Genomic DNA, 17,066 nt, shown 5'->3' on the forward strand with positions numbered 1-17,066 from the left:
ATGTTGCATACTTACATTGGTGCGTTTGTTGACCAGTACATGATGTCATCTGTGATCCATGGGTTACTGGGGAGACAGCCGGACATGATGGGGTCATGAGGCAGATACTGCTCACTGAATTTAAGGAATCTACAAGATAAATGCAAACAAAGATGAACCCAATGTGTACAGGATATGTAGCAAGCGCTGGGAAGCTAAAATAGTTATTTAGGGATGTGTGACATTCTATAGATGACATTCTATAGAGCATTTCTTTTAGGTTATTTGATTTGTTTGTTGCAATCCAACTGTTTTGTTTTGAAATGAGACTTCTAGAATGCCATGTGCTATATTGGGGAGGGTATCGCTGTGTTCCTGCACCTGTACTGAGTCTAGGCTTTAAGTTACCAGCTGTCGGGATCCCGGTGGAAAGGAGACCGATGCCGGAATCCCAACCAAGGCCTCTACTTCCCACGCGGGTGGTGGTCCATGCAACCACCCGAGGGGGAATATAATAGTTTGGCGAGCTAAGCTCGCCACTGGGCCCAAAGCGTGGCGAGCACCGCAAGCCTGTGAGGGAAGTCGCTGCACTCGCCGCCGGGATTCCAGCTGTGGGGATTCCGGTGCCGGTCTCCTGACTTCCCGGGATCCCGATCACCAGTATTAGATACTGGACCCGCCCCAAGTGGGTAAAAGGTCACTAACAAGAATTTCTGTCTTATCTGAATCTGAAAAGATTAGATTTTATAGGTGAATAAGTAAGGAATGTGCCCAATTGTATCCACACACAAGAAACTGAGGGTTCTACTGTATGTATTAAGCCTTGGAAAGAGATAAAGTGGACGGAAATAAAGTATCAGCCAATCATTTCCTAACTGCAATGTTACAGGCTGTGTTTGAAAAATGACAGGAGCAGACTGGCTGGTACTTTATCTCCGTCCACTTTATCTCTCTCCAAGGATTAGTACATAGACCTCTTAGAATCAAGAATATATTTTTGGCTTGAAGGGCTAGTGTCGCAACTCATGGATGGATGATGGATGCTGACCCCTACTTTAGGGTTGGACCCAGAACAGGTGCACGGAGTCTAATGTCCCGGAGGTTTCCACCAGGAACCCCCGCAAAGAGGTTTGGGCTTCGCTGTGCCCGACATGCAGGTCGCGCATCTCTCCCTGGGTTCCTAATTGCAATGGATGCACTGGTGTAGAAACTGATAATACGCCGTGAGGCATATAGACACGCAGACACCAGACTGGGTCAAGGCCAGGCATGGATTGGAACACAGCATGCGGTATTTCAGGCTCTAAGGATTTAGTTAGCCTTAGTGTGGGCAGGAGGGATTGTGTCTCTGGAAATACATTCCCTATTTTTACCCATCTGCTAGTCTGTCTGTACAGCTGATAAAGATATCTTTGAGTAGTTTCAGCTTTAATGACATTATATTATTTCATGATCTAATGTGTATTAATCTTGTTGGCATGTCATCAGTACAATAAGGGCAAAATCCATTGTTGATCTATGTTGCACAGCACACACAAAAAAGCAACACGCAGGCGGCTCAGTTTGGCAAAACCGACTGACCATATGATTTAAACCTTCGTATACCCATACATTTGGAATACAATTTTGGTGCAATGATGGTCAAACATATATCTCTTTTCTGAGAGATCATCTGCCCATTTCAATAACCAGGTTTGTGGTGTAGTCAATAGCTGCATACCAGCTGTTCAAACCAAAATCTACTACCATACCACACCGCACATGCCCAATCTCGCCCGATCTTGGAAGCAATACGGTGTTGGGCCTGGTCAGTACTTAGGTGGTCGACCACTAAGGAATACCTGGTGTTGTAGGTTTTTCTTGACGGCAATACTCTGATTATTGCACTAATCTATAAATCAATACCTGGTGGGCACATTTCTTGATTTTGCCATATTTTATGCCGCAATTTTTTTGCCTTATATATATGTTTTCACCTATATATTCACAGCGGTAATTCGCAACCAATGTTTCACGTTCGTTTAATTATATTTTTACACAACAATCTTTGTAAAGGTGTACTTCTTATTTTATCTACAAATAATTAAAGGTTACGTTTTAAATACCTAACTCATCATGCATTATCTAATCCATCATTGTTTCCAAGAGTGAGTGCTCCCAACAAGGGTCTCTTTTTCTTTTTCTCTCTTCTCGTTATTACCAATGTAATAGACCCATGGGAGCACCATCGACAATCACCCTTTTTCTTCTACCCACAACTTTTTCTGTTCAATGGTAGATGGTGATAAATTCCGGAAGTTTTTCCGGCTGGTCGGTTTTCTTGGAAACTTACACTAATTACCTATTTATGTAACATCATTTACTCCTGTGCGGCATCCTTAACCCAATTTTCCAATGGATTGGAACACAAAAGAACTAGGAATCAGGTAATATAGATTATTATGGGACAGCGGTAGGAAGGACAAGGCTGGACGCTGCAGTAAGGTATTGGAGCCTATGCTCTGGCATCGGAGAGTGTCTAGGAACTTCATTAAATTGGTGGAACTTAAAATTTGGCACCAAATGCACATTTAGGCACCCTGACCCTTTACATTTCAAACAGAAAGGTGCACACATCCTTGTGGGATCAGCAGCTGCCTATTACTGTCGGGAGGAAAGGCAAATCCTCTGCGGGAAGGGGGGGGGGAAGCAGCCGGCAAAAGAGTTATTGCAGCGGGCGCCAATGTCTACACACCCGTGGCTCACCCGCTGCAGATGCCAGAGACCAGAACCGCCGGACCCAGTAAGTGACTGCCAGGTGTCTTCTTTCCCCCTGCTATCTAGACTCACATGGAGCCTGTTAGAAACACTCTCAGTTAATGAGGTTGCGGTATGTTCAACCAGAAGTCTCAGTTGCTGTCTTTCCTCAAAGGCAGCCACACACAACATTATTCATTTTACTTTAAAGATCTTCTCAAAAAACATCTTCCTATTGAGCAATTTGTACACACACACACACACACACACAGTGGGTTGATGTCGAGTTGGACGGATCTCTGTGCACAGACGCAAACAGTGAGTTTTTGCATTTAGCACATGCGCAGATGCGAATTCATGCATTTTTGTGTATGTCCGTCCTATTCCGAGCCATATGGAACTTTCTCTGTGTTATGTGAGTGTAATGGGCATGCAGTTTGAGTGCCGTGCTATTGTCATGTGTACAGAGAAGCCTGTTACTTATTTTTATTTGGTGCACCAGACATGGAGGTAATGTATAACTGTAAGACCTCATTGAATACATGACTGTATGGAATTTAAAAGTCATTGTGTATATGCAGACGAGCCTTATAGCAATGTGAGTTTTGCTTTGAACCATGCAGACAGGTCTGTGGTGTTCACCTTGCTTGTACAATGCAATGATAAGTTCAACTTAAATAAACAGCGGAATCCCCCAAATAGTACCAGGCAGCTCACCCCTCCAGGCAGATTGAGGATTTCACTCTCGTCCAGGCCATGGCTTTTTTTAGATAGTCCAGCTAACATAAAAATGACAAAAACATAGATAAAATGTTTGCGTAATTGTGTTTACATTTTCTTTTTCATAACAACACAAGCATGTCATTTACCTGTCCACCTTCCTTAGATACTTTGGGGCAGATGTATTAACCTGGACAGGGCATAAGGAAGTGATAAACCAGCGATGAGTGCAAGGTGAAAAATACACCAGCCATTCAGCTCTAATACGTAAATTAACAGTTAGAAGCTGATTGGCTGGTGCGTTTATCACCTTGCACATATAACTGGTTTATCACTTCCTTATGCCGTCTCCAAGCTTAATACATTTGCCCCTTTGTTCCTACTCACCCGGCTCCTGATCGCTTCATCGGTAGCTGTTCCTTAGCAAGTTATTTGCAGGACTGTGTTTTCATATGAGCTCAACGGGCAGTTGCTCAATGGCCCCAGGTGTATAAGCTGAGGGTCCCTTATTTCCAGGGGTACCAGATTTTTGAAAATCGGCCCTGGGGAACCAGAGATATCTGACTTTAAAGCAGTGGTCCCCGTCCAAGCCTGTTAATTGCTCTTCCCAGCCAGATATCTCAGGTTCTGTCTGACTTAGTTTTTCTGAGGGTATACTCCAAAAGCTGGAACTCTCCCCTTTCAGTTGACACTGGCAGCTTGTCTCTACTACGCCCAGAACAAGACATATCAGCAGCTGCTCCTTACTCCAGCTCCACACGCCTGGTATGCAGTTTTATATTTTCGTTGGTGGATTGCTCTGGCTCCTGAACTCTGATCCCCAAGTCCCCAGTACCTCCTGAAAGGTGGGACTCTCTAGTTTTTTTTTTTTATCCCACTGCAAGCTAAGAAATCTATTTCCAGGAACTGGAGATATCTGCAGTCAAGCAAGCTGCTCTCCCACTGGAAAATTATGAATTTTAATCCCACTCCACTATCTACCCCTCCGCTGTGTATTAAACAACTCATACCACCCTGGAAATAATTTACCTGGGCCCCTTCATTCAGCCCAATGCCCCCTTCTACAGTTTTGTGTTCTCCCTCCGGCCTCATCTCCCACCATCGGTGCAGTAAAGGAGTAATTAGCAGAAATGACTGCTCCAGGTCCTACATGCTGAGCGGAAGATAGAACACCCCCTACCGCCTGCGGGACAGCAAAGCTGTAGCTGATAGCATCCCCCACCCCTACCGCTGGAGGATGGGTAGGAGCTCCAATGCATTGCTTTGCCCAGGGGTCTACACTGCTGTTAAGATGGCCCTTGTTATCTGAATGCCTATGGTGGTCACTCCGAGTTGATCGCTAGCTGCTTTCGTTCGCTGTGCAGCGATGAGGCAAAAAACGGCACTTCTGCGCATGCGTATGCGGCGCAATGTGCACGCGCGAAGTAATTTTACAACGAATGATGTCGTTTCACACAAGGTCTAGCGAAGCTTTTCAGTCGCACTGTTGGCCGCAGAGTGACTGACATGAAGTGGGCGTTTCTGGGTGTCAACTGACCGTTTTCAGGGAGTGTTCGTAAAAACACAGGCATGCCAGGAAAAACGCAGGCGTGGCTGGGCGAACGCAGGGCGTGTTCATGACGTCAAAACAGGAACTGAACAGTCTGAAGTCATCGCAAGCGCTGAGTAGGTATTGGGCTACTCTAAAACTGCACAAAAAAATTATGCCACCGCTCTGCGATCCTTTCGTTCGCACTTCTGCTAAGCTAAGATACACTCCCAGTGGGAGGCGGCATAGCGTTTGCACGGCTGCTAAAAACTGCTAGCGAGCGAACAACTCGGAATGACCACCTATATCTGTTACTAGTTAGTAATGATACGGTTTAGTTGTTTACTAGCTTGTGACCCTGGTCCCCTGCATTTTGTACAGCTGCTATCTACCGTCAGATGGGACTCAGATGCTGTACATTATATGGCTGTCCAGATCTCTGCCTGAATCCACTGTTCTCCTGTATGTGAGCACTAACAAGACTAGACAGGTGGCAGGTCCATCAGTCGCTGGTGGGGGAGCTTGGTGAAGACCAGACATACCACTAGACCCTCAGGTTAGACAGCGAGAATTGCTAGTGACATATTGTCACTACTGAAAGTGCCCTTTGCAAATACACATACAGTTTCTATTTACCCACATAGGGGGGTATTCAATTGTAGTCGGAACTGCCGTCTTGTCGAAAGACGACAGTTTCCGACTTTTTTAAGTCGGAAACTGTTCTGACCTATTCAATTCCCCTGCCGTGGATCGGCGAAATAGCCGCGGATACACGTGTTTTGTTGGAAGCGCGGCCAAATCTGACAGGTTTTAGCCCTGTTTCCGACGATGTCAATGCAATTTTAAATAGGTAATTGAATACAGAGATGTCGGATCCTTTCCGTTTGAAAAGATCCAACATCAATTGAATATACCCCTATGGGTATATTCCCCCCATAGTGGTAATTGCACAAACACAATTTCCTCGTAATAACACCAAAATGTTTTATATATTTGTTGCTACACAACTTTTCGCAACTATCCTATCCCTATCTCCCCAATGACACCTAACATTAATAATTTCTGTTACATAAGTTATTTCAGCAATTCTTCAGCAATTCTTATTCTTCCGTGAAGTCCTCAGCCTTATTTTTTCGTCCTAAACACCTGACATCTATTGTGTCTCTTTCCTCTCTTTTCCAATCTTTTTATCCTTCCTTTAATATTCTGTGATTCCCTTAATTTCTGTCATACTCCTCACCTGTCCTCTAAACATCTGTCTTCATACCACACATCATTCAGATTATTGTCATTCATGTCCTAAACCTATCACCCATTCCTGCTCCTCCAACCTTCTGTTATTTATCGTCTCTCCACTAAACATCCATCATTGGGGGTCATTCCGAGTTGTTCGCTCGCTAGCTGCTTTTAGCAGCTTTGCACACGCTAAGCCGCCGCCTATTGGGAGTGAATCTTAGCATATCAAAATTGCGAACGAAAGATTAGCAGAATTGCGAATAGACACTTCTTAGCAGTTTCTGAGTAGCTCCAGACTTACTCGGCATCTGCGATCAGTTCAGTGCTTGTCGTTCCTGGTTTGACGTCACAAACACACCCAGCGTTCGCCCAGACACTCCTCCGTTTCTCCAGCCACTCCCGCGTTTTTCCCAGAAACGGTAGCGTTTTTTCACACACACCCATAAAACGGACAGTTTCCGCCCAGAAACACCCACTTCCTGTCAATCACATTACGATCACCAGAACGAAGAAAAAATCTTGTAATGCCGTGAGTAAAATACCTAACTGCATAGCAAATTTACTTGGCGCAGTCGCACTGCGGACATTGCGCATGCGCATTAGCGACTAATCGCTCCGTTGCGAGAAAAAAATAACGAGCGACCAACTCGGAATGACCCTTATTGTCTTTCCTTCTACAAATCTCTATCATCTATCTGCCTCTTCTCTAAATTCCTTCCTTCCTTCCTTCCTTCCTTCCTTCCTTCCTTCCTTCCTTCCTTCCTTCCTTCCTTCCTACCTCTGCTATCCTCTTATCCACTAAACCTGTCATCTACTGTATCCTGTCCTTCAAACCTCTGACATATTTAATTCCATCAGCCCACAAATCTAGGTAAATCATGCGTTTTTCCTGCAAACTTCTGTCAACTATCCTCCTGTCTACTTAAAAACTCTGCCCTCTTTGCTTCTTTCTCCAAACTTATGGTGTTCATCCCACAAATCTTGGTCATCCGTCTTTTTGTCCTCTAAACTTCTATCAACCATCCTCCTGTCTTTCACACCTCTGATATCTTTCCTTTTTTTCTCCCAAAAGAACTCATCCTACAAATGTCTGACTTCCATTATCTTGCCTTCTAAAGCTATGTCATCTTGACTTGCTTCTCCAAACCGTTCTCATCCATCTTCAACACTTGAGCTCTGGCATAGCAAATCCTACCTCCTTCCTAACTATGTAATTAATCTCCTGCCTATCACACCTCTATTCTGTTATCCACTGCCTGTCCTCCAAACCTGTTCTTTCTACACTGCGTAAGTAGCAGTTCTAGAAGACAATATAATTTAATCATACTTACTTCTCTTTTGTAATAATCTGCATTTCTTCCCTACAAAACATAATGTTATATGTCACATTTCCAACAAAGATGTACAATTACAGACTGCAATACTACCATCTTTCTGCTAAATGTGCAATTTTCCTTGTAATACCTGTTATAGGTAAATCTTATACCCCTATGTCTAGCAAGTGCAGTGACTTTGTTAAATAAAAATAAAATATTTTCAGAATAGTAATAATAATAATAATAAAAAAATAAACCCAGCATAGTCATATTTTAACATATATTTGATAATACTTAACATGAAAATCAGACAAAAGTAGAAAAATATATTTAGGCATGTAAGATGGAGGAATGTAAGAGTATATTTTCTAAAGGTCGATCTAAAAAAAATTGCGTTTCAGGGGCTATAACATACATGTACTAGCAGATTATTTCATTTTTAAATGTTAGTAGGGGGAGCCCTCCTGTCTTGGGTGCTCTGGCTGGGCCCCCCGAGAGCTTAATCCGGCCCTGTGCAGCCATGCATACTGCGCAACTGTAAACTACACAAGTGTCCGCATACACCTCTCCTTTTTGGGCCACATGGCACAAGATGCCAGGCGAGATTCCGCTGTCACGCTAAACGGGGCTGTTTGGGGATACTTGTATGTGGACACATCTGCACAGACTTTGTTTGTCTTCTCTTTATGCTGGTTACTGGTTTTCAGCTTCTGTCTCTACGTTTTATGTTACATACAATTTGATAATAAAATACAAACTGAATGACGTTACACAGACTTACCAGCTGCATTGTTCCTGTGTAACAGTTCCCTCTTTCTGGCCCAGATTCCATCACATTTAAGCACCCTGCCTGGAATACATATGGATTATTCTTATTACTTTGATGCACTTTGCAGAAGAGGAGAACAACGTCTTCCCTTTTCCATCCATCCTGTATCTAATCCACCTTCACCTATTTCATTAGGCTTTAGCTATTTCTATACAAAACCTCCTTTATGTCCACATTATCCTCTTTTCATAAGACTCCCTCATTACGTGCCATCTCTCATCTAAGGAACAGTATTTTCTCTAACGTCCTAGAGGATGCTGGGGACTCCGTAAGGACCATGGGGGAGAGACGGGCTCCGCAGGAGACATGGGCACTTTAAGAAAGAATTTAGTTCCTGGTGTGCACTGGCTCCTCCCTCTCTGCCCCTCCTCCAGACCTCAGTTTGATTCTGTGCCCAGAGGAGCTGGGTGCTTTTCAGTGAGCTCTCCTGAGTTTGCTGATAGAAAGTTTTTTGTTAGGTTTTTTATTTTCAGGGAGCTCTGCTGGCAACAGACTCCCTGCATCGTGGGACTGAGGGGAGAGAAGCAGCCCTACTCTTTGAAGCTAGGTCCTGCTTCTTAGGCTACTGGACACCATTAGCTCCAGAGGGATCGGTACGCAGGATCTCACCCTCGCCGTCCGTCCCAGAGCCGCGCCGCCGTCCCCCTCGCAGAGCCGGAAGACTGAAGCCGGGTGAGTATGAGAAGCAAGAAGACTTCACAGGCGGCAGAAGACTTCGTGATCTTCACTGGAGGTAACGCACAGCACTGCAGCTGTGCGCCATTGCTCCACACACCTACACATACTCCGGTCACTGTTAGGGTGCAGGGCGCAGGGGGGGAGGGGCGCCCTGGGCAGCATTTGGGACCTCATTCAGGCAAATAAACACATATATACAGCTGGGCACTGTATATATGTAGTAGCCCCCACCAAAGAAATAAAATTTAAGCGGGACAGAAGCCCGCCGCCGAGGGGGCAGGCTTCTCCCTCAGCACTCACCAGCGCCATTTTTTCTCCACAGCACGCTGAGAGGAAGCTCCCCAGGCTCTCCCCTGCTGATACACGGTAGAAGAGGGTTGAAAAGAGAGGGGGGGGGGGCACATAATTAGGCGCAAAAAAGTATATTAACAGCAGCTACTGGGTTAACATTAAGTTACTGTGTTATTCCTGGGTTATATAGCGCTGGGGTGTGTGCTGGCATACTCTCTCTCTGTCTCTCCAAAGGGCCTCGTGGGGGAACTGTCTTCAGAAAGGACATTCCCTGTGTGTGTGGTGTGTCGGTACGCTTGTGTCGACATATCTGATGTGGAAGGCTATGTGGGAGAGGAGCGGGAGCAAATTAATGTGGTGTCTCCGCCGACGGCGGCGACACCTGATTGGATGGATATGTGGAAGGTTTTAAATGATAATGTTAATTCTTTGCATAAAAGATTAGACAAGGCTGATGCATTGGGACAGTCAGGGTCTCAACCCGTGCCTGATCCTATGTTGCAGGGACCGTCAGGGTCTCATAAGCGCCCACTATCTCAAATTGTTGACACAGATACCGACATGGATTCTGACTCCAGTGTCGATTATGATGATGCAAAGTTACAGCCAAAGTTGGCTAAATCACTCCGATATATGATTATAGTAATTAAGGAGGTTTTGCACATCACAGAGGAAACCCCTGTCCCTGACACAAGGGTTTATATGTATAAGGGAAAGAAACCTGAGGTAACTTTTCCCCCCTCACACGAACTGAATGAGTTATGTGAAAAAGCTTGGGAATCTCCAGATAAAAAACTGCAGATTTCCAAACGGATTCTTATGGCGTATCCTTTCCCGCCAACGGACAGGTTACGATGGGAATCCTCCCCTAGGGTGGACAAAGCTTTAACTCGCTTATCCAAAAAGGTAGCCCTGCCATCCCAGGATACGGCTACCCTCAAGGATGCTGCTGATCGCAAACAGGAGGGTACCCTGAAGTCCATTTATACACATTCAGGTACCTTGCTCAGACCAGCAATCGCGTCGGCCTGGGTCTGTAGTGCTGTAGCGGCATGGACTGATACCTTATCAGAGGAGTTTGATACCCTAGATAGAGATACTGTTTTATTGACCCTGGGGCATATTAAAGATGCTGTCCTTTATATGACAGATGCTCAAAGAGACATTAGTCTGCTGGGTTCTAGAATAAACGCTATGTCGATTTCTGCCAGAAGGGCCCTGTGGACTCGGCAATGGACAGGTGATGCCGACTCAAAACGGCATATGGAGGTTTTACCTTACAGGGGTGAGGAATTGTTCGGTGAAGGTCTATCGGACCTGGTCTCCACAGCTACGGCTGGAAAGTCAAATTTTTTGCCTTATGTTCCCTCACAGCCTAAGAGAGCACCGCATTATCAAATGCAGTCCATTCGTTCACAAAGAAACAAGAAAGTCCGAGGTGCGTCCTTTCTTGCCAGAGGGAGTGGCAGAGGAAAGAAGCTGCACAATACAGCTGGTTCCCAGGAACAGAAGTCCTCCCCGGCCTCTGCAAAATCCACCGCATGACGCTGGGGCTCCACTGGCGGAGTCGGGGCCAGTAGGGGAGCGTCTTCGGAAATTTCAGCCACATGTGGGTTCACTCCCAGGTGGATCCCTGGGCAATAGAAATTGTGTCTCAGGGTTACAAGCTGGAATTCGAAGAGGTGCCTCCTCGCCGGTTTTTCAAATCGGCCCTACCGTCTTCCCCCCTAGAGAGGGAGATAGTGTTAAATGCAATACAAAAATTGTATCTTCAGCAGGTGGTGGTCGAGGTTCCCCTCCTTCAACAGGGAAGGGGGTATTATTCGACCATGTTTGTGGTTCCGAAACCGGACGGTTCGGTCAGACCCATATTGAATTTAAAATCTCTGAACCTATACTTGAAGAGGTTCAAGTTCAAGATGGAATCGCTAAGAGCGGTCATCGCCAGCCTGGAAGGGGGGGGATTTTATGGTGTCACTGGACATAAAGGATGCGTACCTTCATGTCCCCATTTATCCACCTCATCAGGCGTACCTAAGATTTGCGGTACAGGACTGTCGTTACCAATTTCAGACGTTGCCGTTTGGTCTCTCAACGGCTCCGAGGATTTTCACCAAGGTAATGGCGGAAATGATGGTGCTCCTGCGCAAGCGGGGTGTCACAATTATCCCGTACTTGGAAGCGAGATCAAGAGAGCAGTTGCTGAACAGCGTATCTCTTACACTGAAAGTGTTACAACAACACGGCTGGATTCTCAATATCCCAAAGTCGCAGTTGGTTCCTACGACTCGTCTGCCCTTCTTGGGCATAATTCTGGACACGACCCAGAAAAGGGTTTATCTTCCGATAGAAAAAGCCCAGGAACTTATGACTCTGGTCAGGAACCTTTTGAAAACAAGACAGGTGTCCGTGCATCATTGTATTTAAGTCCTGGGAAAGATGGTGGCCTCATACGAGGCCATTTCCTTTGGCAGTTTCCATGCGAGGACTTTCCAATGGGATCTGTTGGACAAGTGGTCCGGATCACATCTACAGATGCATCGGTTGATCACCCTGTCCCCCAGGGCCAGGGTGTCACTCCTGTGGTGGCTGCAGAGTGCTCACCTTCTCGAGGGCCGCAGATTCGACATTCAGGATTGGATCCTGGTGACCACGGACGCAAGCCTCCGCGGTTGGGGAGCAGTCACACAGGGAAGAAATTTCCAGGGTCTTTGGTCAAGTCAAGAGACTTGTCTGCACATCAACATCCTGGAACTAAGGGCCATATACAATGCCCTACGTCAAGTGGAGGCCTTACTTCGCGACCAACCAGTTCTGATCCAGTCAGACAACATCACCGCAGGGGCTCATGTAAACTGCCAAGGCGGCACAAGGAGCAGAGCGGCAATGGCGGAAGCCACCAGGATTCTTCGCTGGGCGGAGAATCATGTAAGTGCACTGTCAGCAGTGTTCATTCCGGGAGTGGACAACTGGGAAGCAGACTTCCTCAGCAGACACGACCTACACCTGGGAGAGTGGGGACTTCATCCAGAAGTCTTCGCACAGATTGTGAGTCGGCGGGAACTGCCACAGATAGACATGATGGCGTCCCGCCTCAACAAAAAGCTGCAGAGGTATTGCGCCAGGTCAAGAGACCCTCAGGCAGTAGCGGTAGACGCACTCGTGACACCGTGGGTGTTCCAGTCCGTCTATGTATTTCCTCCTCTTCCTCTCATACCAAAGGTGTTGAGAATAGTAAGAAGAAAAGGAGTGAGAACAATCCTCGTTGTTCCAGATTGGCCACGACGGACCTGGTATCCAGATCTGCAGGAAATGCTCACGGAAGATCCGTGGCCTCTTCCTCTAAGGCAGGACCTGTTGCAACAGGGGCCCTGTCTGTTCCAAGACTTACCGCGGCTGCGTTTAACAGCATGGCGGTTGAATGCCGGATCCTAGCGGAAAAAGGTATTCCGGTGGAGGTTATCCCTACGCTGATAAAGGCTAGGAAGGAAGTAACAGCAAAACATTATCACCGTATATGGCGAAGATATGTTTCTTGGTGTGAGGCCAGGAATGCTCCTACGGAAGAATTCCATCTGGGCCGTTTCCTTCACTTCCTACAAACTGGAGTGGATTTGGGCCTTAAATTAGGCTCCATTAAGGTCCAGATTTCGGCCCTATCCATTTTCTTTCAAAAAGAATTGGCTTCTCTCCCAGAAGTTAAGGGAGTACTGCATATTCAGCCCCCGTTTGTGCCTCCGGTGGCGCCTTGGGACCTTAATGTGGTCTTGGGCTTCCTAAAGTCACACTGGTTTGAACCAGTGAAAACGGTAGAGTTGAAATATCTAACTTGGAAGGTGGTCATGTTATTAGCCCTGGCTTCGGCTAGGCGAGTGTCGGAATTAGTGGCTTTATCACATAAAAGCCCCTATCTGGTTTTCCATATGGATAGAGCGGAATTGCGGACACGTCCTCAGTTCCTGCCAAAAGTGGTTTCATCCTTTCATATGAACCAACCTATTGTGGTGCCTGTGGCTACACGGGACTTAGAGGATTCCGAGTCCCTTGATGTGGTCAGGGCTTTGAAAATTTATGTAGCCAGGACGGCTAGAGTCCGAAAAACAGAAGCACTGTTTGTTCTGTATGCAGCCAACAAGCTTGGCGGCCCTGCTTCAAAGCAGACTATTGCTCGCTGAATCTGTAACACGATTCAGCAGGCACATTCTACGGCAGGATTGCCGTTACCTAAATCGATCAAGGCCCATTCCACTAGGAAAGTGGGCTCTTTTTGAGCGGCTGCCCGAGGGGTCTCGGCACTACAGCTGTGTCGAGCTGCTACTTGGTCGGGTACAAACACCTTTGCAAAATTCTATAAGTTTGATACCCTGGCTGAGGAGGACCTCATGTTTGCTCAATCGGTGCTGCAGAGTCATCCGCACTCTCCCGCCCGTTTGGTAGCTTTGGTATAATCCCCATGGTCCTTATGGAGTCCCCAGCATCCTCTAGGACGTTAGAGAAAATAAGATTTTACTTACCGGTAAATCTATTTCTCGTAGTCCGTAGAGGATGCTGGGTGCCCGTCCCAAGTGCGGACTTCTTCTGCAATACTTGTATATAGTTATTGCTTCAATAAGGGTTACGTTATTGTTGCATCGGGCGTGAACTGATGCTATGTTATTGTCATACTGTTTACTGGATTGTTATCACAAGTTATACGGTGTGATTAGTGTGGCTGGTATAAATCTTGCCCTTGGATTAACAAAAATCCTTTCCGGGTACTGTCCATCTCCTCTGGGCACAGTTCTCTAACTGAGGTCTGGAGGAGGGGCATAGAGGGAGGAGCCAGTGCACACCAGGAACTAAATTCTTTCTTAAAGTGCCCATGTCTCCTGCGGAGCCCGTCTCTCCCCCATGGTCCTTACGGAGTCCCCAGCATCCTCTACGGACTACGAGAAATAGATTTACCGGTAAGTAAAATCTTATTTAATGGCATCAGAAGTTCTTCCAACTCCGAGCCCATTATTAAACGGGTGTGGTATAATTCATCTACAATGTCTTAGGTTGACAGGTACAAAAGGTCAACAGGTACAAAAGGTCGACATGACAACGGTCGACACAAAAATGGTCAAGACACTTTTTGTGGGCCAAATCTTGTATATTCCGTGTTATGTGATCACCATCAGTACAAGCGCATACGCCCGCCATGTTTCTGACAAGGTTACTATTCGTAATAGTTGTCCACTTGGATAGTAAATCAAGCAAAATGTTGGGAGAACATGTGAAAAAACCCCAAAACATGCGTTGACCATTTTTGTGTCAACATTGTCCTGTCAACTTTTTGTACCTGTCGGCATTATGCACTGTAGACTTTCATCTGACCTTTTGTACCTGTCGACGTTTTGTACTTGTCGACTTAATGCATGTCGACATATTGACGACCAATACATTGTTGATTTATCATCCGTATACCTTATTAAACTCAACTAGCCTGCTAAGTCTTGCAATTCGCACATCAGACAACGACTAGGAAGCATTCACTTCTAATTACTACAATGGACTTAAGAGTTCAATGTTCAGCTGGTGTAGCTGTTTGTATTGATGTAGTGGTTAGTATTCCTGCCTCTAGTTCTGAGGTCTTGGGTTTGAGTCCCAAACTTTATTAAGTACAGATCCCTCCACGTTATCCAGCAGGAAGTTTGATTTCTTGTATGACTGTCAACTTTTGACCCCAATTGTTTTATCGCCCCCCAATCAACCATGTGGGGGGCGATGGTATCCTGCACGGTCACCAAATTAGGGCATCATTACATCCGGCCATATGTGGATGATATAGGCTGCTTTTGTTCCTGCTGGTATAGAGGAACTCAGAATAACCAGGAGATAGGGGGTGTGGTTCATTGTTTCGACCCTAACTTAGTCAACAGTCATTAGGTCAACCACTATTGGTCAACAGTGACTAGGTCGACACCTTAAATAGGTCGACACAGTCATTATGTCAACATGGAAAAAGGTCGACATGAGGTTTAAAAAACATGGGTGTTGTTTTCTTCGTAAAGTGACCCCCAATTAGTGCACCGTGTCCCCTCGCATGGCTCGCCATGCTTCGGGAAAAAGTTACTATTCCCAATCGTAGTCCACGTGGATCGTAAAGTAAGAAAAAGTTAAAAAAAATGGGAAAAAAATGTGAAAAACTCATGTCAACCTTTTCTTGTGTCGACCTAGTGACCGTGTCGACCTAAAGATCATGTCAACCTAAAACATGTCGATCAATAGTGGTCGACCTAATGCATACCGGAGATAGGATAGGATCACATGGATGTGGGAGAGAGGGGCATGTTGATTTGCTGAGCCAAGGATTTGAATTAAATACATAAACTTGAGCCAATGGTCCATCATGGATTGTCATTTATTAATCTACTCAGTTATTAAGTTACTAAGTGGAGCTTACAATCTATATTCCCCACCACTGGATAGGTTTGTCAGAAGCTCGTTAGCTTACCAATAAGTTTGTGAGGAAACCAGAGCAAACGGTAAGAAACCCACACAAACATGGGGAAAACATGCAAACTACACACATACAAGTAACTAATTGAATTCTAAAACCCGTGGTTCCAATGCGGTAAGGCATCAAAGCTACACGCAATTAATTGAAATATAATACACTTTTACATTTAACAGCAATTTTACCCAAATGAATAATTATATGAATTTTATGCTGCTAAGTAATAATAATGAATTCATAATTAATGCTCTATTTTTGATGATTACTCTTGGCTATCAAGGCTGTACGTTGCAGAAGAAAGCATCATATTTATAACCTTTGATAAAGAAAATCTCTAGTCACCCAGACACATGACAAAGTTTTAAATCCTTTCTGGGAAGAGTAGATTGCAAAATGAAACTATGGTTGAACGCGTGCCAAAGAAAGAGACTAAATTTAGTATAATAAAAAGAATTCTAGCAGCAGGCTAGAACACCACGGAAACCAAATTATACACATCTAATTATATACTGCTCACAGGAACCCTGTGCTTTAATAAATATCATTCTGCTAAATATGAGCTCTGAACGATGCAAACGAGCTTAAAGACGGGACTGGACATCAAAGTCGGCTGAAGGTCACATGAGAGCTTCGGGATTGATTTTTAAATGACCCTGTGTGCATTGTTTGGACCTTCTTCAGGTTTTCCTAGATCAGATATGTAAATAGTGAGGCCTATAAAATCAGTCCTCAGATTAAAGACAAGCGTGGGAGCAAAAAACACTACACGATAGCTTCCTGAGCGGCGGGACAGATGTGGGAGGGTGTGACGATGACTCAGGATCCACCGCTTTGTTCCACAACTTGAGTGTACAGAGTAGATATTTACTAAAGCTTCTAAAACAGGCAAGTGGATGTGTTGCCCATAGCAACCAATCAGATTCTATCATTTTGTAGAATGCAATCAAGCATTGTGGTGTGGTATAGAAGATCTACAGTCATTAGGTCAACCCCATGTGGTCGACATGCATTAAGTCAAAAGGTCGACACGGAAATGGTCGATACATAAAAAAGTCGACATAAATTTTTGGGGTGACATTTTCTAGGTTTCATGATATGTGATCACAATTATTGCAAATGTTTGCCCTCGCAGGCGCGCTTCGCTTACCACGCATCGGGCAAGGTACCACGCTCTGCTATGACTGCGCTCGGCACAGGTTCCAAATCCCAATCGTAATCCACGTGGATGGTAATTCAGGTAAAAGTTTAAAATTATGTGATACCCCCCAAAAA

The 17,066-nt window shown here is 45.3% G+C and overlaps 1 protein-coding gene and 1 pseudogene across 3 annotated transcripts in view; one reads left to right on the top strand and one right to left on the bottom strand.

The window, feature by feature from the left end:
- RGS11 (regulator of G protein signaling 11) overlaps nt 1-17,066 on the bottom strand; it is a 350,999-nt gene that overhangs the window by 86,949 nt on the left and 246,984 nt on the right. For all 3 annotated transcript variants that reach the window (XM_063934814.1, XM_063934815.1, XM_063934816.1), the window contains exons 9-12: nt 8,297-8,365; nt 7,531-7,560; nt 3,433-3,494; nt 16-129 (exon numbers count right to left, since the gene is read on the bottom strand). In XM_063934814.1, the coding sequence (XP_063790884.1) occupies nt 16-129; nt 3,433-3,494; nt 7,531-7,560; nt 8,297-8,365 (275 nt within the window). The remainder of the gene's footprint in view (nt 1-15; nt 130-3,432; nt 3,495-7,530; nt 7,561-8,296; nt 8,366-17,066) is intronic.
- On the top strand, nt 1,717-1,835 carry LOC134945978 (5S ribosomal RNA; annotated as a pseudogene).

The sequence above is a fragment of the Pseudophryne corroboree genome, chromosome 7 (assembly GCF_028390025.1).
Source record: "Pseudophryne corroboree isolate aPseCor3 chromosome 7, aPseCor3.hap2, whole genome shotgun sequence".
NCBI lineage: Eukaryota > Metazoa > Chordata > Amphibia > Anura > Myobatrachidae > Pseudophryne > Pseudophryne corroboree.